Source organism: Capsicum annuum, chromosome 9 (genome assembly GCF_002878395.1).
Source record: "Capsicum annuum cultivar UCD-10X-F1 chromosome 9, UCD10Xv1.1, whole genome shotgun sequence".
Classification (NCBI taxonomy): domain Eukaryota; kingdom Viridiplantae; phylum Streptophyta; class Magnoliopsida; order Solanales; family Solanaceae; genus Capsicum; species Capsicum annuum.
This window is the reverse complement of record NC_061119.1, coordinates 28,539,772-28,564,482: the sequence shown is the minus strand read 5'-3', so window position 1 is coordinate 28,564,482 and position 24,711 is coordinate 28,539,772. Positions and strand designations below refer to the sequence as shown.

General features: G+C 32.7%; 2 protein-coding genes across 2 annotated transcripts; both read right to left on the bottom strand.

Moving 5' to 3' along the window:
• Positions 1–9,161: 9,161 nt before the first annotated feature.
• LOC107842152 lies at positions 9,162–10,681 on the bottom strand. The gene is made up of 4 exons (XM_047396180.1): positions 10,570–10,681; positions 10,005–10,130; positions 9,736–9,916; positions 9,162–9,361 (listed from the first exon to the last, which is right to left on the bottom strand). The coding sequence occupies exons 2-4, from the start codon at positions 10,101–10,103 to the stop codon at positions 9,318–9,320; spliced, it is 324 nt and encodes a 107-aa protein (XP_047252136.1). The 5' UTR covers positions 10,104–10,130; positions 10,570–10,681; the 3' UTR covers positions 9,162–9,317.
• On the bottom strand, positions 10,348–16,374 carry LOC124885186. The gene is made up of 5 exons (XM_047396216.1): positions 16,206–16,374; positions 15,756–15,794; positions 10,910–11,059; positions 10,570–10,677; positions 10,348–10,452 (listed from the first exon to the last, which is right to left on the bottom strand). Exons 1-5 carry the CDS (start codon positions 16,275–16,277, stop codon positions 10,348–10,350), a joined length of 474 nt encoding a protein of 157 aa, XP_047252172.1. The 5' UTR covers positions 16,278–16,374.
• Between the last annotated feature and the right edge of the window lie 8,337 nt (positions 16,375–24,711).

Genomic DNA, 24,711 nt, shown 5'->3' with positions numbered 1-24,711 from the left:
CTCATAGGGTGAACAACAACTTTAATTGAGTCATTTCAATTGCATGGTGTTGGTATTACGTTTATCCAGACTCAAGTCATTGATCAATCACTCTGAGTTTAAATGAGCTCTCATTAACTTAATGTTAAGATTAATATTACCCAAATTTATTTAAGTGGAGCTAGGGATGAATGAATGATCTCATAGGGTGAACAACAACTTCAATTGAGTCATTGCAATTGCATGGTGTTGGTATTGCATTCATCCCGACCCGGGTCATCGATCACTCTGAGTTGAAATGAACTCTCATTAATTTAATGTTAAGATTAATAGTACCTAAATTGATTTAGTTAGAACTAGGTATGAATGAATGAGCTCATAGGGTTAGCAATAACTTGAATCGAGTTGTTGTAACTACATGGTGTTGGTATTGCATTAATCACGACCCGGGTCATCGATCCTCACTCTGAGTTAAAATGAGCTCTTATTAACTTAATGTCAAGATTAATAGTAAATAAATTGATTTAGGTGGAACTAGGGATGAATAAATAAATTTGTTTGAAAACACCCCTTGTACAGGTCTTTCTCACCCCTACATTGGTCCCTCCTACCCTTACAGTGGTCCCTCTCATCCCTCTTTACCCTCATGTTCTTACTGCAATTACAAAGTATGCAAGGACGGAGAGGATAAACTCCTTGAAGACTTAGAGGCTATTATTGAAGCTGTCGAGGAGTTGAAATCCAGGAGGAGTGTCATACCATACAACAAGGTGAGGGAGCCATGCACTCCTATAGTGGCAGTTAGGAGGAAGAGAAGAAAAATTCGACAAATTCTCTTCATTCTGAAATCAGCAAAAATTCCAACTCCTCCCACTCCAAGAGTTGTTGAAGTTTAGGGGCCACTTAAGAAGGTGTACATATTCGCGGAACTTGGCAAGGAGAAGAAGAAGGAACTAGAAGAAATTATGAATGGCAGATGAAGGTTCAAAAAGAATACACCATGCATTCATTTGCTGCCAAAGACTTCACGAATATGATAAATATGCGTGTGTGGTACAAGGACAATGTAAGTTTAATTTTGCTAACCTAGCCTTCTAATCTACTGCATGAAGAAGAATCTACATGGCAGATGTGTAATCTGTTGAAACAGCTTGGTATTCTATTGCAACATAATACACATCTTCAAAAGTTGCATTGGCTAGCTAATCTGTGAACTGATTCAGAGAACCCTCTACAACGGATTCTTTCCACTATGTTTTTTTTACAATTACTAACCTATTTAAAAATTATCTTCTTATACCAAGTATGTTGATGAAATTATCTAACTCACGAGGGGTAGGTAATTAGCGTACCCGGATGCTTATGATGCTACCAATAGGATAATGGACCTTAACTTTTACAACAATTTGAAGGATAGGTACGATGATCTCCGTATGCTAGCTGATTCTAGTATCTGGGATTTGATAAGTTAGTTTTTACATTCCAATGGGATAAAGAAGTGATTAAATATGTTAGTGAGAAGAGGCTATATCCACATGACAAGAGTTGGACCAAGGCAAAGAGAATCATTGTAGTCATAAATGTGGAAGCCAAATATTTTCTTGCTATTGAGATACTACTCTATGAGGAAAAGATTAAGCTTTATCACTGCAACTTATCTATCTTCAGTGAGGACACGTTTCTAGCCCACATGCAGCTACTCTTGAAATTGTTGCCCAAGTTGTTGACGCAGAGTAAGCTGATGGATCATTTTCTGATGAAAGACTTGAGGAAGGACTTATGGGTTTTTGAAGATCGAAATAAGAACATCCAGCTCCAAAGAAATAGAATCGGTGCATCATGCGGTCCGTGCTCGCTTGCATACATCAAGTGTTTTCTTACCAGCACAGAAATAACCTGTATGTTCGAAACCATTGTGGGAAAGATGCAATGGGTCTGGGTGATGGGTACTAACCAAATGGTTAGAGCCCATGTATAAAAAAAATATGTACAAAGATAGAAACGAACACAATAACAATTTTTTATTTCAAGCCACATCACTTTACATGTAGTGGCAATAACTTTTATGTCTGGTCAAGTTGAACTTTTATAATGCAATAGATTTTATATCCGCTGTAATAGATATAATACCTATTGTGACAGATTGATTATCTGTTGGAATAGGTTGGTTATCTATTGCATTATGTAGATGTTTCCCAGTATGTCTATCGCAACAGATATACAATCTATCGCAACATATAATCTATCTGTTGCAATTGATAGGTAATCTGCTAGGACAAATAAAAAAACTAGGAAAATCTATTATATAATTTCTAACAGATGACCTAACTAAATGGTTGGAGCCAGTATATAAAGAAGAATATGTACAAAGAAGGAGACGAACACGATAAAAAAAAATTATTTTAAGCCACCTTACTTTACATATAGTGGCAGTAATTATTTTGTCTTCCGATAGTTAAATTTTTATAATGCAATAAATAGTATATCTGTTGTGACAAATACAGTACCTGCTGTGACAGATTGATTATCTATTAGAAAAGGTTGGTCATCTGTTGCATTACTATATGTTTCCCAGTCTTCTGTCGCAACAAATATCCAATCTATTACAACCTATAATCTATCTATTGGTAATCTATTGAAAAAAATCAAGAAAGTAGAAAGAACTGTTATATAATTTCCAGCAGATGACCTACGTATTACATCTCATGTTTCAACATAAATCTAATTCTATATGATAAGATATGTCATTTGTTGCAGCAGATGTATTATCCATTGTGATATTTGAATCTAGTAGTCCATTTTAATTAACATGTTCAAAACTAAGGATTAAATTATATTCATAGACAACATAAAATAAGTTGAAACCTTCAAAAATTACATGAAATGACTTAACAAATAAATGAAATGTAAAAAATCTTTATGGGTACAAATGATCTACTCTACAAATACATCAACAAGTTAAACCAAGGAGATAGGTTATTACATTGACGGACTCAATATATAAAGATTTACTCAATATAGACAGGTTGTTCTTCATCCGATGCTGTTGAATTAGGCTTTGGTCATCATGGATCTTTAATGTCGCTTGCGTATAGCTTCTGAGCATTCATTTCTCAGTATTTTTACAAAAGAGCATCATATCTTTTACAGAGTAATCCGGCATCAATTCCATCATTTGGTACTTGTAATCCATCGCTCAAACACTCGGTGTACAAGCAACAAAAAGACCGCAATCCCTGTGTTTTAAAAAAAAATAGGTAATCCATATCTTGCAATTCTTGCAAGCATTGTGAAATTTGTGAAATAAAACTAAATCATGACACTTAAATATATTGCCTACTAATGGTTAGTTGAGCAATTCCTTTAACATATTGTAATTAAATGGATTACCCATTTTATACCGGTATGCTTCAATCGTCGACAAATCGGTACGAACCTTTTGGTCTAAAAAGCCACTCATATCATGGTAAGTAGGCAATATTTTGGCCAAATTTTGTATCTCAGACGATAGCCCAAAACATCTCGTTGGAGACATTAAGTCATAAACTTGGATGTGGCTCTCTTTTAGAATGATGACAGCCAACACCTAATGGCATTCATCACCAAAATTGATTGGGATGTACACTTCATCGACCAAATGCCAAGGTAAGCCAGCCGAAATGCTAAAACCTTTGATGATGTTGATTAAACATTCATCATTTTGGAAAAATTTCTACTGTTGTTGACAATACCTATCATAGTAATTATTGATGTAAACTTTGTACAAATAATTTTGTGTCGTGTATCTGTATTGTTCTTGTGTTTGCAACTTGTCCTTCTTTCGGAGGTAGTAAATAATGACATCAATGTGATGTACATATTATCAAAGATTTTGGATTATGCATCAAAAAAATTAATAGGCAGATGCAATTAAAAAAAGTACTTCCTCCATTTCAAAAAGAATGACCTACTTTTCTTTTTAGTCTGTTTCAAAAAGAATGACCCCTTTCTTTTTTCGGCAATACTTTAATTTCAACTTTTCACATGACATGTTTAGGACCGCAAGATTAAAGGGTATTTTGGTACATTTGACACAACTTTAATTTAAGGCCACGAGATTCAAAAGTCTTCTTTATTTTCTTAAACTTTGTGCCAAGTCAAAGTATATTATTCTTTTTAAAACGGAGGGAGTATTAATTAATAATAATATGTATAGCATTTAAACCTTATCATTACAGCAAGTTTGGGGCTGTGACATCAAATAGAACAAATTATTTATTCTAAGATGTGCAACAACAAAGTGGAACATATCAAAACCAGGAATCAATTCGTTCACTTTGTACTATTCGTCATTTTATTTTCTACATGATGATTTATATGTGTTAATGTCATATTCTTATAACAAGAATTTTATAAACCAATATCTTTAAAAATTGATTTATGTACCTGCCGGCATTATGCTTTAATAGCCCATCGGTAATCCATTCTGAATAGTCGTTGATCATCTGTGTTAGTTTTTTTGGAGCCTCATCCGAGATGTTGAACACTTCAAATGGATAATTCTTCTAATCACCCAAACTAATAGGCTCTACTTTTTCTTCTTCTTTAGAAGCAGTTGATGGATTATCAACTGTGATATTACGCTCTTCAACAGTAGCTTCTACTATGACATCCATTTGGAAAGCCAAAAATTGTCAATGCTAATTACAGATATACAACAGATTGTCTATCTAGTGCAACAGATGAGTCTTATGTTGCAACAGATGGATCATCTGTTGGGATGAATTTGAACATGCTCTATGATAATTTTGAACAGATGACCCATCTGTTACAACATAAGACTCATCTGTTGCAACAGATAATGCATCTGATGTAATAGGTTAGAGAATAGTTATAATAGATGTATATATCTTTTTGATCATTTCTAACAGATGTATCATCTATTGAAATACATATATGCCTATTTGTTTGTTGTAACAGGTAATGCACATTCACCTTCTTTAGCTCATGCTGCTCTTCTGTGGCTCTTGCACACTGAACAACGCTGAAAGACAAAGATAGAGGCGTTGCAATTTTACTTTTTTCGATTCTTGATGATGCCTTGGAAATATCTTTTCTTCTCCTCCTAGTCACCTTGATCTCTAGTGGAGTGTATGGATATGAAATCCTCTTTGATGGAATGACACCCCTCTTAGATGCCATTTTCTTTAGAGAAGCTGTTAGTGTATTAAAAGCATTAATCACTCTATCGTGTTTCGCCTTGCAGTCTTGACATTTGCATGTAGAACATCCACTAGATGTGGCAAAATTTGGAGAAAAATTTGTACATCCAGTATGATTATAATCTTAATGGTTTGTCATTTCAAAAATTATAAGAGAAGCATCATTAGCCCCAACAGCAGCACCACTACCACTACCACTACCACCATCAACAGCAATAAGCCTACCCTCCAAATTGTTTTTCTTCTAATGGTTATTGCTCCAAACAATTCCATTTTATCCCATCTATGACCTTGGGGTCTAATAAAGTTTGCATAGACCATAAAGTAAGAAAAAATGGCATCTTTAACTCTCAGTTGGTCAGAACAAGCCATGGATGGACAATCTAGAATAAATCAATACATATATTAGAATGATGATGAAATCATTTAAAATAATCATTAATTAAAACAAAAACTTGATTAGAATTGGACTTACTGCTTCCTTCGGGAGATTGAAAAGATTTAGAAATTTTACATTTTTATCAATTTTGGCCGAAAACCATCTCAGAATTCTTGGACAGGAAACTTCTTCTAGGTAGTTCACTAGTTGTCTTAAATAAGAAATGGCTTCAAATGCCTAAGCCTATAACATAACGCTAATAAATCAAAATCATTATTGAATAAATAAATGATGAATCATATCATTATAAAAGAAATATTTACCATGAAGGCCCATGAAAAGCAATATAAGTTGACTATCTTTGGCGTTAATGGAGTCAACAAATATTGGACGGTCATTTTGAAGCTTTCATAACCCTAAGAATAGTTGTTAAATGTCTCAAGATCCTCAAAGATCTATATTAAACCAACACTTATGTTGTTGTTAATGTCTCTATCCCAAAGAATATTATGTACAAACCAAACCAAGCACAATGATTTCTTGTGCTTTTTTGAGAGTCCTTTACCTTTCAACGCTTCTATCAAATTTTTATTTTTGAAGCTTTGACCAACAATTGACAGCAGGTCATCACGATCACTCGACTTGCCTTTGCCTTTTTTGAGTGTGCGAGGAGCTTTTTTTTTTGTGTAAGATTAGGTATAACTTGAGAAGGATAAGGAGGATAAGATTTTAGTCCAGTAACTATGGCAAACTCCTTCCAACCAAAATAAACAGGCATGCCACAGTAATTTATCCACACTTTATCCATCTTATATTTGTTTTCATACATTAGCCTACACTTGAGAAGATCGTATACCATTTTTATCTTGAAATGAGCATTTTTTTCCTCCGGCAAATCAAGATATTGCCCAAAGCAGCTTTTCTTGATATAAGCATCCAAATTTTGTTCTCGAAGTATTTTTCTAAAAGCGTCAAAAGATTTTACCATGGCTGACATAACCACAAAATCATCAGTTAAATCTGTGGCCCCATCACACTGCATTCTCACAGGATAATGATCAATTCTGAAGGTTTCGACCAACTCTTTGGTGGAAGGAAAATTAGAATTTGGATCATCACTTTTGAGACATTCCTTCTCCCCGTGTTCATTATCTTGTGCTCCTGATTGAGATAACGTTTGTCTAGCACGCTCATAGAGTAGTGGATATAGCCGAGCTGCTGCACTTGTTTCTTTACTTAGACTTGATCCGGTTTCTTTTCTTTTGGGAGTCATATTATCTTAAATTAACAGGAACATAAAATAAATTATAATTGATTAATGCATTATTTAAAAAGGATAACAATAAATCTAACATACACAATGGTAAAATAATAGTTCCAACTGACCACATATCTGTTGCACCAGGTACGTTATCTGTTGTAACATATAACCAACTTGTTGCAACAGATTAGTAAACTGTTGAAAATAATAAAAATAGATCTCTAATCTGTTCCACCAGGTATTTTATCTGATACAACATATAATAAACCTTGATGCAATGAGAAAACAATTGGAAATAATAAAAACAGATCTCTAATCTATTGCACCAGGTATTTTATCTGATGCAACATATAACTAACCCGGATGCTATGGATGAGTAAACCGTGGGAAACCATAAAAACGGATCACTAATCTGTTGCACAAGATAGTTTATCTGTTGCGACATATAACCAACTTGTTTCAAGGATGAGTAATCCTTTGAAAATAGTAAAAACAGATCACTAATATGTTGCACCAGGTAGTTTATCTATTGCAACATATAACCAATCTGTTACAACAGATGAGTAATCCATTGAAAATCATAAAAATAGATCACACATCTGTTGCACTAGGTATGTTATCTGTTGCAACATATAACTGACCTATTGCAATGGTGAGTAAACCGTTGAAAACAATAAAAATAGATCACTAATCTATTGCACCAAATATATTATCTGTTGCAATATATAACCATCCTGTTGCTGCGAATGAGTAAACCATTGGAAATAATAAAAATAGATCATTAATATGTTACATCAGGTATTGTATGTGATGCAACATATAACCAACCGTTGCAACGGATGAGTAAATCATTGAAAAATATAAAAATAGATTACTAATGTGTTGCACTAGATAGTTATCTGTTGCAACATATAACCAACCTATTGCAATAGATAAGTAATCTATTGGAAACCATAAAAATAGATTACTAATTTATTGCACCAGGTATATTATCTGTTGCAGCATATAACTGACTTGTTGCAACGGATAAGTAAACCATTGGAAACAGTAAAAATAGATCACTGATCTGCTGAAACATATCACTCGTCTATTGCAAAACTAGTTATCGGTTGGATCAATATTATTTACATTTCTTCCAAATAGAAGAGTCGTCTATCGCAACAGATGAATGATCTGCTAGATTGTTCATCTATTGCATTAGATTTTCGTAGTTGCATCAAATTTTAATTTATTGCATTAGATATTTTTCATCTGTTACATCAAATGTTTTCATCTGTTGCATTAGATGTCTTCATCTATCGTATCAGATGTTTTATTTATTGCAACACCATATTTACCAAGACAAACAACAAATCAATCTAGCAACACCAACACATCACACACAAAGAGATTAAGAACATCAATTGTGACAAAAAATAATCAACAAATTCGAATCAACAGAGCGGCAATAAGAAGAAGAAATGCCAAAATTTAGGATTTTATTTAGTCCACATTTCTGTACTAGAAGAGTAGTTGTCTCAAGTTCCTCTGTTTCTTCATAATATTTTACCAGTGAAAAAGGAAATAGGACGATGACGAACTCAAAGTTGTTGTTGCCGGAGAAGTCTTTACATCGATTAATTGAAAGTCGAAAGGGAAGTCGCCCAACTATTTTTTGCCAGAGGTTGAAGTCACCGGGGATTGTATGGAGAATTTTACAGAACTTTTGGTTGGGAGAGAGTTGAGAGAAGCTGTCGAGAGAGAAAGAGAAGAGAGACTAGTTGATTTGGATAGAAGAGGAGTGTGGGTTGATTTGTATTTTTGAAAAGATTAGAAAGTTTTAAAAATATTAATCAAGTCCATAGTTAACTTAATCAAGTTTTCTAGTGATGTTTGACCCTTTAAGTTGGTCAATATTACCAATCCTTATTTCAAGACATAAAAGACACCTTTTCTTCAATTTTCTCGACTTACTTGCCATAAAAACTAATAATCTATTAGTGGTAACTTTTTAGTCTCTACTAATGATTTTGTTAGTAGTGACTCCTATCTCTACGAAAGTATATAATTATCAGCAACAATTTTTATCTTGCTATTGTATATTGTTATTAGTCGCGACTTTTCCTGCTACAAAATCAATAAACTATCTATTACAACTTTTCCCGCAGAAAAAAATAGCGATAACATTGCTACATAAACTGCTACAACATTTGTGGCAACATTAAACTTTATAATTGTTACCGAAGAAAACATTTAGTAATAACAAAGGTAACTATAAATATTATTAATTGACATTCTCTAAAATTATCAAACCATTGAAAACATCGATAGTAGTTAACGAACTACAAAAGTATCCCAAATTTTGATATTATAAGTACTTAAAATACTAGAAAGTCAACTGCATATGCAAATTCGTTGAGTTATCGTCATATTCATATGCATATGTTTAAAAAAAAACAGAAAACATTCATGCTTTTTTAAGAACAATATTTGAACACACACTTTCATCCCATTGCTTTCAAGCTTCTACTTGATCAGCCCCACTATTTAAGAACATTGTCCCTACAAATAAAAAAACACATGATTAATTTCTAATTCTCTTAATCTAATGTTAACAATAGGAGTTATATAGAGCACACAAGACTTCAAAATCAATGATATAATAGTTCCAACACATTATGATCACTATAAATGAAGTAAAAAATCAACTAGTTCAATTTCTTCTCTAAGAATTTTAATATGAGAATAGTGGATAAAAAAATTGTAAATGTGATGAAAATGTGTTAGAAAAATAGCGTCCATGATTCTAAACAAGTGGACTTTCATTAAATAGTATAAACGGTGGATGTTCATTGTTTAGCAATAAAAGTTGTGTGTCGCAAATTCCTAGTTTTGTATATCTCCTATAATCTAATAGTAGAATCAGTACAAATTACCTTGTCTTTGTGTTTCATCCATGTTCGTCAGGTTGTCCTGTGCATCTTTGAGAAATTTTTCAACCTCTATTTTTTCATAATTGTCGCCTCCATTGCTTTTGTGTTTCTTTATAGCAGATTCCTTCTCCGAGATTGAAGATTCTCCTTTTCTTTTCTTGGATCTCTTGTTTGCAACCTTAATCTAGAAATTTAAGAGAAAAATTTTATAAGAATAATATAATTGGCGTGGATCCCTAATATGATGAAATACATGCAATGTAACAACTTACCACAGTCACTTTTTCTGCTTTTGTCTCTAGATTAATTTCTACCTTCAGTTTTTCACCTTGGAAAATATGTCTTCTCACTTCATTAATAGATCGACACATACTATCTTTGCTCTTATGAAAGTAAAACTGCAATATACAGTAGTTACATTACCAAATAATTCCAGTTGCATTACAAAATAATTCTGTATTGAAGAATTTTCCTAAATTTCGTATTGTAGTTACATTACAAATAATTAAAATCACAAGAAACTTGTTTGATGATTTTAATGCACACAAAACAAACTAAACCACACCTTACCATTTTTTTTGTTTGAAGGAAATAGAAAAGAGAAACAAAGTGAAACTAAGTTAGCATGTACAGAGAAATGGCTATCAGTGAATCCCAATTACCAAGTATGACATAATCAAAAAAAAAGTCATACATGTCAAAGGTATTTTTAAAACCTTCCTATGAATCAGAAAAATAGATAGATACATAAATAAATAAATATGAGTGTTCTTCAGTAATGTAGTAAGACTCGACATGCAAATAAAATAAATAAAACATAAAAGAACTTATATTTACCGTTTCACATTTTCCATTCTGGCGTTGTCTCCTTTGAGCTACCCATCCATGTAGCTTGTCATGGTAATCGAGATTAATTCGATGTGGATCACTTGGCTCATCTCCATCCTATTATTTCAGTCCATAACGAAATATAAAATAGTTAGGCCTCTCAACAAAATAACCATCCTCTACAACAACCTTTTACTATAATAACAAAGTCTTTTTGTTATATGTTCTCTATAACAACATTTTACTATAATAAAAAAAAAATATCTAGACAAAGGACACTACTTTAGTAACGTTTAACTATATTAGGGACTTTTACATAGAAACAATTTTTGTAATCAAATGTACTAACCTCTTTTTCTTTTATAGTATAAATGTCTTCTTCACCTTTAGAAGGTACAATTATGAAGTGAACCAAAGTCGTGCTTTTGACTATGGTAGTAACTAGCCTAGACTTCCTCACAACAGGATGTTGGGATACTATCATAGTTCCAACATCATTCTGCAAATATGAAAATATGTTAAAGTTTTGTTGCAAAAGAACAAAAAAATGAGAAATCAAGTGTTAAATTATTTTTAAAATACAGAAATGTAACACTTTTTCCAAAAATGTGTAAGAAAACGTCACATCAAATGAACTAAGGGAGTAGTAACAGTTTTCCTTATCAAAACAAACAATCTAAGTTAATGGCAGACTTGCTATATTGTGCAAGTGTGCCGATATTTAGTGCTTTTTACGCCTACATTATTTTTTGTTCTTATCTAATATAAGACACAAGAATCTTAAACTCACTTTGACAATCATGTTTTAGATAACAAAAGGACATTTAAACATAAATTATTCTCAATAATCCACAAAAAGAGACCATATTTATAAGACAACAACAACAACATACCCACTGTATTCATACCTAGTGGGGTCTAGGGAGGGTAGAGTATGCGCATTCCATTCAACTACCTAAGGTGAAGTAAAAAGACTATTCCCAATAGACCTTCGTCTTAGAACTAATGAAAATATATCAAACAAAAAACATAAATGTTTATAAACTAACAACACTACCCGCATGATAATACTAGATCCACAGGATAATACTAAAACTATAAATTTGAAACCATAGATAGCTCTCAACACCACGAACAAGAAACTTCAGACACAAAAAAGAACACTCCCCTATTGTTACCGACGCACTCCCACCTCCTAACCGTATACCCTAATCCTCCTCTTCCACACCTTTCTATCAAGTTTTTTGTCCTCCGTAAGCTAAAATTATCCATAGCCACTATCTCACACCTCTGCACTGGAGCATCAGAGCCCCTACTCACATGTGCCCGACCATATTTATAAGAAAACTATTTACATATACTAGCTGAATTTCTTATTATTTTGAAACAAATATGAGAAAACTTTAAAGAGAGTAACTTTTTATCATATATCAATAGGCAATTTTGAGAAACATTACTAAGAATAAGATAGTAGTTTATTAGTATTGCAAAAATTTCATGGGTTAACTAGCACACAAACACAACCACAAATGAAGAAAATAGAGTAGAAAAAGAACATAAGGTTTTAACGAGGTTCAGCTAGGCCTAATCCTCTAAACAAAAGCAGCAATAGTATTTCATTTTTAAAGGAAATGAAGAAGTGTATAATGTTTTAGAATCTCCAACTACATATCCTATATATAGATACCAAAATGTTTCGAAACCTATAAGAAAAGGTTCTCCCAGTCCTAAAAAGACTATATTTTCCTTTCCAAATCTATTAAGACGAAGGGTCTTCTAAATCAATACAGATTATAAGTTTCTTAAAATATACAAGAAAAAATTCAAAACATAATTCAGAAATCTTCCCTTTGACATGAATTTCCTTCATCAATAGGAACAACATCTCTCTGCTTCACTTCCAACCCCCGAAAGAGCTCACTTAGTGCTATCTGTTACAGTCAAGTTTGGGCAATGCCTAAACATATGGCTTGGGACTGCCTTCATTTAAACATATAGGTTGGGACTGCCTTCATCATCATGTCTACTTGATTATCATGTCTAGATACATACTTCACATCAACATCCCCCTTGTTGTCTACTACCTTTTGTTCCCTTGGTAATAAAACAAACTTCCATGTTAGATTTTTGTGAAGTAACTGAATCTCTTTAGCAATTTCATGAAGAAAGTTATATTTAATGCTCATGATGATCGCACTTAAAGCCTACTACTTTAGGTCTTCTTTCTTTAATTCTTTCAACTCTTTTTGAAAAGTTTCCTTAATTGCCTTCCATAACCCTTATAACACTAGGGAAGACATCATTCTAGTCTCCCACTGAATGAAACTAGATCCCCTATCGAATTTCTCTATTTAATATATTGTTGAAGATTATGTATACATCTTAACCCTAGATTATGAGTAGAAACCCCAACCTTGCTTTGATACCAATTATTGCAGAAACACTATCGGTTAAGTAGCTCATAACCACAAACAACAAAAATAAAGAAGATAAATAATACAAGATTTTCACGAGGATCGGCCTAGCCTAACCTCCAAGCAATGACAGATAGAGTTGTTCAATATGAAAGAAAAAAAAAAAGTGTAAAATGATCTAGAATCTCAAGCCACCCTATATATGAACCGCAAAATAGTCACAAACCTATAAGGAAAAGGTTCTCCTAAACCTACAAGAAATATATTTGTCCTTTCCAAATCTATTAGGACAAAGTTTCTCCTAAACAAATTGAAATTATGTATTCCTAAAATATTCAAGACATGTAACAATTATAGTATCTAATAACTAGGTTCTTGTATTATTCATTAGTAGTAAAATTATCCATGATGTACATCTAGATCAAAAACAACATTATTGTAATCACTATAAATTAACATGCCTAACTTCAAATAAATATAAAATTTATCATTTATGTAGTTAAATAGAAATAAAATTGAAAATTTTTATCTAATACACTAAAATTATTGTAACCACCTTGTCCGTCGTTATGTATAAACCTTTTGCTTAAAATTTTAGATTAAATTCTCTCTGTATTCAAAGTTATAAAATTCAAGTTAGATTAGTTTTGGATGAAATTAGAGCGAGGTATGGTCTAGGAAAATTTGGAAATAATTTGGATAAGTATGGTGTTGTTTAATTTGATCACTAGTTTTCTATAATTATAAGAAACCTATAGAATTTTACGGAACCAAATATGGATAAGATGAACTCACGAAATATGTCATAGCATAAAGGGTATTATTTGGGATGTCATATATTTAAAGTTTGAGATTTTTGGAGGAAAATAAAATTTTTGTCGACGTTTCTATAGAACATGTATGTCGCTATAGCGATAAACTCAAAATTGAAAAATTTTCATTATGGTGACGATCAATGCAGTCAAAGGGCCGTTATAACGACAAAGTCGCTATAGCAATGTTGCTATTACAACATATGCTACTATAGCAACATAAATCATTGTTTATTTCAAAAATCTCCCAAAATATTTTTTTAAGAAATATGTCGGTCTTTAATAGTGGCAATAAGGGGCATAACCAATAACTTTTCATTATATTTTGCTGTTAAGATAAGGAATATATTGCTATTAACTTGTAAATCAATAATCTAGTCAGAGAGGGTTAAGGGTTGGATTTTCTTGATTTTCTAGTACAATGAGGTAAATTGAGTATAAAATCAATGAGTTTTTCTTAATTATTGTTAGTTTACTTTTGTATGCCTGTAATTTACTAAATTATCCATAAAATTTATATTTTTGGGTGAATTAAAGTTGAAAAGCCCTAGAATGGGGAGAGAATGATCATGAAGATCGACTTTGGGTCTTGGTGTGAGTTATAATTTCCAATGTGGTTGGTCATTTTATAAATTATGTATTTATATGTATTTTCTAGACCGTGATCAAGCAAAAATTATACAGAAAGACAAGGCTCCAGCATAGTGAAATTTTGCAGCTTGGTTCGTGGTAGGTGATGGTATTGTTGTGTAATCTGATTTATACTATATGTGTTAACTACTTCTTAAAGTTACTTGATAGTATATGTTGTTTGGTGTGTTCAATTTAATGATTTTGTTCTTGTTGTATGATTTTGACAAACGTTATGGTTAAATAAGCAATGCTCTGCTATTTGGAATATTTTCTCGATATTTTGGGAGAACAAGATTGGAAGACACTTGTGTCTAGGTTTTTAGTTGATGGACAAAATTCAACCCCTGCCGGCCATGGCTGGAGGATGGTTATAATATCCATAGCATTTTTGTATAAAGTTCAGGTGTGTTTACAGTTCCATGAGTTAACCGAGGAATACATTTATTTATATTATTGCTTACCTGTTTTGGCTTTGTGTGGCTTATTTTACTTTGTGGTAAATGACTTGACTTATTGTTTGTAATCCTAAACAGCTTAATTGATATTTGTTATTCTGGGTGTAGGTTTTTATGAACTTGGATTAACTTAGTGTACTATATTGTAGTTATATGCTCATATACTCATCTTGGGTTGGACAAATGACTCTACTAGTACACTATTGTTCTTGTATACTGATATTATACCTGCTATTACTTTTGTTGAGTGCAACACATATTTCAGTGGCTCCAACGAGAAATCAACTGTGATTCTAGCGAGTGATTGAGATTTCAGGGTTGAGCAGCTTATTCAACTACCATAGAATCTTTCTTTAATGTCATGGTCTTTTATTTTGTACATTATGCATTTTCTTTTGATTTTTGGGTTGCATTGCCTTCATAATATTGTTAGAATGTTTTTGTACATAGATTTTTGGTGTCTAGGGTGGTTTCACTTTAGTACGTATTTCCGCATTGTTTTAATTTGTTAGATGGATAATTTCTTCTATTTTCTTGAAGTGTTGGTAAATATTTTTGGGATTATTGGTATTCCCACCAGAGAATGTTGTGGGGGCCCCTCATGTCCAATGGGATCGTGACAATTGTACTAACTAGTCGTAATTAAAAGATATAGGAAAACGAATGTAACATTTATTTTATAAAATCTTTATTTCTTTGACAAATCATATTTCTAGCCTAGGTATACAACTTATCTTTTTCTATGTATTATTTCTTGAAAACAATACTATATTTTTTGTTAATTAGTGAAGGAGGAAAGTTAATAGAAATTAAAGATAAAAATGGAAGAATAACTCACCAAGAAAGAGAATAAAAAAGGAAAAATGTTTAAGAAAACTTACTTGTAATGGTTGAGATGATATCGGAGTTGGGGCTAGTACCTGTAAATAATACATACATTTTAAAAAAATTTAGAATAGAAAAATGATGCTCTTTTGTATCAATTATATAAATTTTGACTTATTTAAATTAATTAATGGAAAATAAGTGTTTTCAAAAAATTTCATAAAATCTTTTGTATTTCTATACCTCATGTAATATTCTCAAAATGTTAGTATGAATTTATTTTAGAAATTATCAATGAAAAACAAATAATCAGGTAGAAGTTTTACTTAAGAAAATTTATAATTATCAGAGAACACTTTTATTTTTTCTAAGAAGAAATTTTCTATATTCAAAAAACAATCTAAAAAACCCTTTTAAGAAAATTGCTCAAATTATTCATACATCTTAATTAAAAATTCATAAAATAAAAACAGTGAAAAAGTAATCCTAGTTAGAAGGAAACATACCAAAATTTGAACTGGTGGCACATAGGGAACAATGTCCCTACAAGGGTTCACTTCATGATGTGAAGAATCCATGTATGTAGCTTTAGAGAAATAAAATGTATTAAAAATAAATTGCAGAATGATAATAGAGAAGCAATGTGGTTTGATCGAATGAATATTGAGGTGTATATATAGATAACTAAATTGAAAAAAAGATAAAATCATTTTTCGATATAGACGAGGATGTATCAATCAAGAAACAGATGAGGATGCATACAATCAGATTTCTTAAAAGTAAATATTGTTATTTTCCATGTTTTGACATTTAATTAAAACAAAAATTTGGTCACTAAAATCTGATCAATTATTATTTATTATTTTAGCTTGTAACTATAATAGATTGTAATAATTTTGTTTGAATGTGAACATAATTAATTTGTAAAGCTACAACCTATTGACCACTTTTTAAATTATTACTAGTCACATTTTTAGCGTTAAATTTTAAGTATCCAGCTAGTATACATAGCCACACAATGTGCAAAAAAGGATAGAGAAAAAATTATGATAAATTATATATGCATCAATAAATTTATGTCATTTATTTTTATTTATTAATTGTTACCATTTAACAACAAAAATTATAGATTTAAAATTTATGAAAATTTAAAATTCTACAACTACTCAACAATAACAGCAAACCCAGTATATTCCCACCAAGTGGGGTCTAGGCAGGGTAAAATGTACGCAGTCCATTTCACTACCTCCGAAAAAGTAGAGAGGTTGTTTTCAATAGACCCCCGGCTCCAGACAAAAGGAAAAAGAACAAAAACGTCAAAAGCGTGCAACAGGAATAAATAACACAACAATAAAGTACACAAACAGACAGTGGACCCCCTCCCCCACCCCTAGACCTACCAACCAAGCTACACCGAACCCTAACTACAGACTACGACTCGATCACCCACCTTAGCCCTCTACCCTAATGCTTTTTCTCCATACTTTCCTATCAAGGTTCGTGTCCTCAGAAAGCTGTAACTGCTCCATGTCACGAGTAATTACTTCTCTCCAGTACTTCTTCGGTCTACCCCTCCCCCGCTTGAAACCATCCAAGGCCAACCTCTCACACCTATGAACAGGGGCATCCGTGCCCCTTCTCATCACATGAATAAACCATCTCAACCTCACTTCCCGCATCTTATCTTCCACCGACGCCACTCCCACCTTCTCCCAAATAATTTCATCCCTAACCCTGTCAGCCCTCGTGGATCCACACATCCAACGCAACATCCTTATTTCGCCACCTTCAACTACTCATTTCAATTAAATTTATTTATTAGCTTACAACTACAAATATCATTCATTAGCTTCCATTTTAATTAATACTCATCAATATGAATCTGCCGCATTACATAGCAAAGCAACAAAATTTTTTAAATTACATTGGCAAATGACAATGTAACTCCCCCAACTTGCTTTAAATCTCCAAAGTTGTTCTAAACTAAGAGATTCATTCTCAAATTCCTAATCCCTCTTCTTCTCCAAATCTTATAACATTAGAAAGGGTTTTTTAATTCTAGACCTCTAATGCTCCCAAATTCTAGATGGTTCTCCAAAGATTCTTTCTAATCAAAACTTTCCCTAAATGGAAATAAGATGAAAACACTCCTCTTATCCTCTCTATGTCCTAGAATTTTTAAGGACTAAAGACACAAGGTGTAAGGTTAATTTGAATGTTCCCCTTTCTCATTCTTTGTCAAAGGAAATTTTGAACACCCCCTACTTCAACCACTACTACAATGTGATGCTTAAACTAGTATTTGGGATGCTTAAACTAGTATTTGGGAACATTATATTGTCAGTTTGAAACTAGGGTTGAGAATTATGTTTATGAAAGGAAAAATATTGATTTTCGCTCTTGCTATAAATTATTTTCTAATCACAGTCGGGGGTTTTGATACTTGAAACGACTATTTGAAAATATTGTACTTTCATATACGAATTCGAACAGTTAAAGAGGATTATTTAGTTCACCGAGAAGGTGTAAGTCCTCGTGACCAATGCCTAAAATCTATATTTTACCGACATAGGGGAGGTTTCCTAACTAATAGGACAACCTTATTCACACTTTCTTTATGAGGACGGTATGATATGCTGTCCAAGTGAAGTTCACCCCGATTCATGCCCCAAACATAGATTGAGGCCCCACTGGTTGGTCGAAAACAGGACCCATATACCTATGGGTTGCCTAAGATCGATGAAACTACTTAGTCCATGAATAAAGTTAATAAATTATTATGTTATCGTGTCTTAAGTTCCTTATCCCATATCTTCTCTATTTGATTTATACTATGCATCTTATGAATTACTCTATAAATTGTTGTGTGCATTCTTATAGTTTTTTTGCCAGTATTCTGCCTACTTACCATCCACATACACTGCATCATTTCATGATATATGTTTGGAGGTATTTTTCCATGATTCTATGTAGCACTAAGACCTTTTTGGTACAACTTCAATAAGTACTTAGCCCTCCATCTTTTGAAAGACAATATGATTTTCATGTTAGACTTTTGATTTTAAGTTTTATGATATTATCGGGGCTATGTCCCAACTTCAGTCTTTCATTCGTATGTTAGAGCCTTCGTGTACTTTCATAGATGTGGACTAAATTTTTATTTCAAACTTGTATAAATTTAAATAGGCCAAAGGCATCGATAAACACTCAAAGTTGTTGCCAAAATTCACTTAGACACCTAAACTAAGGCTTGTTCCTATCAGGCCCCTAAACCCCCCACATTTTGTTCCAATTGTGCCTTTTTTGCCCTGTCGGCAAAAAGTTCAAAGTGTGTGTTGCACACACGCGATGATGTGGCAAAACGAGCTAATTGGAAGCTGACACGTGGCATTGTGGGTCCAATAATTATTAAAAATTAATTATAATTTTTTTTAAAAAATTATATAAAAATGGAATTGAGGAAATTCTTAAAAAGTAATTCTAAAATTATTTTTAAAAAAATCTGATTATTTACAAAAATTATAATTTCTTTATAATACAAAAAAAATTATAGTTTCTAAAAGTTAGTTTTTTAAAAAAGAAATATTTTAAAAATAAATTTTTTAAAAAACTATAATAATCAGTTTTTTAAAAACTATAATAATCAGTTTTTTAAAAACTATAATAATCAGTTTTCTGAAAACTATAAAATTTTAGATTTACAAACTATAATTTTTGATTATTAAAAACTATAATAATGAGTGTTTTGAAAAATTATAGTTTTGAAAAAACATCATTTTTTTGTATTATAGTTTTTAATAATCAGTTTTTAAAAAGAAATTTAAAAAAATTATTTTTAAAAATAAATTATAAAATTTTTTAAAATATAAAAATAAAAAATGGGATTTAGGATCCAAATTATTAAAAAATAATTATAAAATTATTTGAAAATTAAAAATAAAATATTGATTATTAAAAAAAAATTATAAAATTTTAAAAAATAAAAATAAAAAATTGCATTGAGGATCCAAATTCCAAATTATTAAAAAATAATTTTAAAATTATTTAAAAAATAAAAATAAAAGCTGATCCAAATTATTAAAAATAATTTAAAACTTATTTAAAAAAACTGATTATTATTAATCAAAAATTATGAAATTTAAAAAAAAAGCTGAAAATAAAAAACTCAAAAGAAAGTTAAAATAAAAAACTCCCCCTTCCCCCCCCCCCCCCCCCAGCGTTCATTTTCTTCCCTACTCCCCCACCCCCGGCGTTCCTTTTCTCCATTAAACTTCTCCGTAAACCTCAAAAATACACACAATTGGAGTGTAGGGTTTGCTGGTCCGTTTATGTTATAATTGCATAATTTTTATCTTATTGTCATGGCAAAAGTTGCATCTTCGGTCTTCTAACAAATACTTCTGCTATTCTTTTTACAGCTCTCCGATCTGATACTCCTGAATGAAGAACAAGGATGGATCTTGGGATTTGTTTTTGATGTTATATGAATTTTTGTTCTGCTCCTGAGCTAGAGCTTGCATTAACTACTGTTGATCTTCTAGGGGTGGGGTGGGGTGTTGCGAAGAAGATGACATAGGGGGTGGGGTGGGTGGGGTTGAAGATGCAGGGGGTGGGGTGGGGTGTTGTGTAAAAGATGACATAGGGGGTGGGATGGGGTGGGGTGGGGTGGGGTGGGGTTGAAGATGCAGGGGGTGGGGTGGGGTGGGGTGTTGTGAAGAAGATGACATAGGGGGGTGGGGTGCTTTTTTTAAAAAGAATTAAGAAATTATAACAATTAAAATTTATATTAATAAATAATTTAAATATAAATTTTCTAATTAATATTCTTGGGCCCCCTCAGTGCCACTTGGCACATTTTAATTCATAATTTAGTTAAAAAAAAATTCCTCATGCACCTACAGCAAGTGCATTGCACGCGCAGTGCCATGTAGGCAAAAAATGCCCAATTGAAACAAAATGTGGGGGGTTTATGGGCCTGATAGGAACAGGCCTTAGTTTAGGTGTCTAAGTGAATTTTGGCAACAAGTTTGAGTGCCTATCGATGCCTTTGGCCAATTTAAATATGTTTAGGGATTTTCTTAATGGGCTATACTTATGCAAATGTTTTCTTACATGTTAAAAATGAAATTCTCATGATGTTACGCTAAGGGGCCTCTCAAGTCTTCATTGGCCTGGGACGCCTGTTACATATTGGTCCTAGGCTTGGGTCGTAATAGCTAGAGTCATGGCATTACATAACTACCAAAGGAAAATATTTGTACTTTTGTTGGGTTTCCACTCCCTCTTCTTCGACCTAGTCTTACCCTCTTGCCATAAATGAAGCTCCTTCGATTTTCGTAGACTAAGATACATCGATTGAGAGAGTGAACATCAAAGTAATTGGAAGAGCTTATGTAATTGTTGATTAAGAAAGCTAGAATATATTTATAAGATATTTTGTTTGAGGCTAAAACCATGAATTTTTTCCTGCATACATTCACATTTTGTTAGTTCATTCAAAAGAAGAATCTTAACTTTGAGAATAAACTTATCTACTATTGAACTCGGATAATCAATAAAATATTAGAATAGAATTTTAAACAGTGTTAGATCATAGATAATTATCTTGCACTTTTCTTGCCAATTGTCGTTACTCCTCCCATTGGTAATTAATGTTGTTGCACGACACAATTTTCCCATGATTAATTGTAGTTTTTTAAAATTATTTGTCCTAGAGAATGTGGAGTCAAGACTTATATAAACATTGTTAAAACCAATCTCCGTAGAGACGATATCTTTCTATACACGATTTGATGCAACACAACCTTATTTTTATGTGTTTTGTATTTGTCACGTATCAAGCTTATTTAAAAGAACTTATAGGTTAACTACCTTTAAAAAATGGCACTATTATAAGTAACAAATTAATAACTTGACTTTAACTGGAAGTCAACTCGAATAATATGGATGAACCTATAATCAGATATGAGTTTAGTTTTTGCAAGTACGAATGAACTTAATATATTGGTATAGTGTCTCGAAAGTGAATTTTTTGAAAAGAGCACATTTGAGTTAGTTCCAAATTTGTCTTTAAAAATTTTGTTAGTAATTGTAACGCCCTGAGTCTGGTACCCCGGACGCTACACGATGCTCATAATCCTGAAGGACCACAAGCTAACCTTTGAATGATATCTGTAACTGAGCACTGAATAATACACTGTAAGAATGCAGAAAAATGGCGGAAAACATGCCATGAGGTTAAAAAACTGAAATACAATTGAAAAACTTAATACTAATACAACTGTCTGAACATCTAGTCTGAAAACCTCTAAACTATCTGAACTGTGGAGTTGATGGGAAAATCCCCCAACTAACTCCGCCTACTAAAATACTGAATCTAGTAATATAATGAAATAATAGAACATCCTCGATGATGAGGACTCATTGCTAAGTCTACTACTATTGACTGAGTCTGAACTACTAAAGGTGCTCGAGATCCCGAGCTTCTGAACCTATGGTATAAGACACCATAGCGCAAGAGAAAAGTATGTATCAATACGTGAGAATGTACTGCTATGCTAGATGGGGTAAGGCTGAATGCAAGGGCTTATATGCATGAAATATACTAAATAAATAATCTTAGTATGCTGAATGAGGATGCATGCATGAATGCATAAACTATAACTGAAATCGTAGTGACACTGAATACTGAGTCCCGAATGCTGATTTACTGACATTTGAGTTTACTAATGCTGGGATACTTAATAACTGAATCTACTGATATTGATAGCTGAGGTTACTGAAACTAGTTAACTGTATCTGAGATTAGTCCTATCTAATGGGTGATCTTTGAATCCACTGATAATGCTAATAAGTGACTATATCTAACAGTCCTGAATCTGAGATACTGAGCTTGGTTATTTTACTGAGACTGATTCTAAAATAGAGACTGTGGGAGGTAGTCATCTAACCGACATGCTCTGAATCTGAACTAGTGGGGTCCAACCTGTAATCCAGCTGGAAGGGTGTCAGTATTGTGCCACGGGTAAAGACAACTGCTATAGGGTCAGTTCTAATCTACCGGGTGACCCCTGAGATCAGTCCTGTAGTAGCGGGTGATCTCAGAGTATATCAGTTCTATCTAACGGGTGACATCTCATACCTATGCTGGCTACATAGTTCTAGAACTTAGGGATTGCTTCTAGGAATCTCAGTCCTATCTAGCAGGTGAGCCCCTATTCCTAGGTTAGCTAGGTACTGAATCCTACTCCCAACTGAAAGACACTGAACTGATTTCTTAGATCATTCTAGGCTTGACTGAACTATTACTAATCGTACTTGTTTGACTAAGCTAAACTGAATTCACTGAGTTCTGTTGACTTATAGAATATTACTGAGTTCTGAATTGATTATTGAACTGAAGCTGAAATGCTACTGATACTGGGATTACTGAGATTTCCTAAGTTCTATAACTGGCTGAGTTCTATGGATCATGTCTTGACTGAGATTATCTTGGAAACTAACACTGGCTCTAGACAATCATCTAAATTATCGCGTATTAAATATGCCCAGGACTCGATAACATAAATGATTCAAGAAAGGACAACTTGTACATAACATGAAAATAGGCTATCATTCAGAGGCATCTTTTCAAGCACTTGGAAGTCTTAAACATGTAAATGTATAGGGAGTGCATACTAATATCTCAGAATTCATTCAATAAGGAATGCACGTGAATAGGAATGCGTGCATCATATCATAATTTATTTACTATAATTCACTAAGGCCTTTCAACAAACACTTGTCATGCATTTACTTATACACAATTGGGTATTTCTTGTCAACATCCTATAATGTTCTACTTCCTTCACATAAGTATTTTATCAAACATATGGGGAGCATACTTTGGTCATACAATATTCGATACACCTAATTAACATGGTTACATCAATCAACATGCATCTTGTAGGTTTTATTATAAATATCAGGAAATTCACCTTATACTAGAACCAAAGCTTGGAACTTTGTCATCAAAACATGAATTAAGACTCAACAACATCATAAACAAGAATTTTCAATTCACATAAATCATAAAAACTCATAAATATCTAATCTTCAAATTTAGAAAAGGATTCTTAAACTTCTTGGGTGGAAGGGACCAAAGCATCAACATCTAACATACCTTAGTTCTTGATTTTTAGAATATTGGCGGTGGAATTTTCTTGAATTTGGATCTTTAATTAGAAAACCCTAACTCATTTTTGAGAGAAATTGAGAGAAACCACTATAGTTTGGGTGAAATATGGCTAAATCACGTGTTTTAGAGTTATGTAAGAGTGGGAAAAAGACTGAAATAACCCTGGGGTCGTGGCTATTTTAATGACTAGAAAACTTGGTGCCGCTACACTGGTCGACGCAGTGCATCGATGGAATCGACATGATACCAAACACGTCGCATCATGATTGCATTGAGCCTCAGTACTTTTGACTTTGGCAGCCTGCAACAATGTTAGCCAACACGATAGGCGATGCGGTGCTCTAAGATCACATTGATCTACTATTTTGAGACCCTAAATATGGTCTAAACAAGGTCCAAAAAATCTGAAACTTATTCAGAAACTCCTATTGACATTTTGAATCATAAATTAGCTAAAATCTCAACTACCGAAGGTCGAGAAGGTCATGAAATAAATCATCAAAGTTTGAAGGCTTATGAAATGAAGAAGTTCCAACACTTAGCCGAATTTTATAAGTGTGAAGCTTCCCTTGACATGCTTTAAAGAGTTTTAACGACTAGGAAAATTTGCGGGGTCTTACAATATCTCTCCCTTGGGAATATTCATCCTCGAATGGGACTGACTAGGCTGAGATTACTGATAGACTGAACTTACTTAAGGGACGTTAACATCTAAAACATGACTATATGACTAGAACTACTGATATTTTGAAATCTCATACTGAACACGCATATCTATGCATGGATATCTGACTAAGTTAATTCTCATAAAAGCATGACTGAATATGTAATGATAA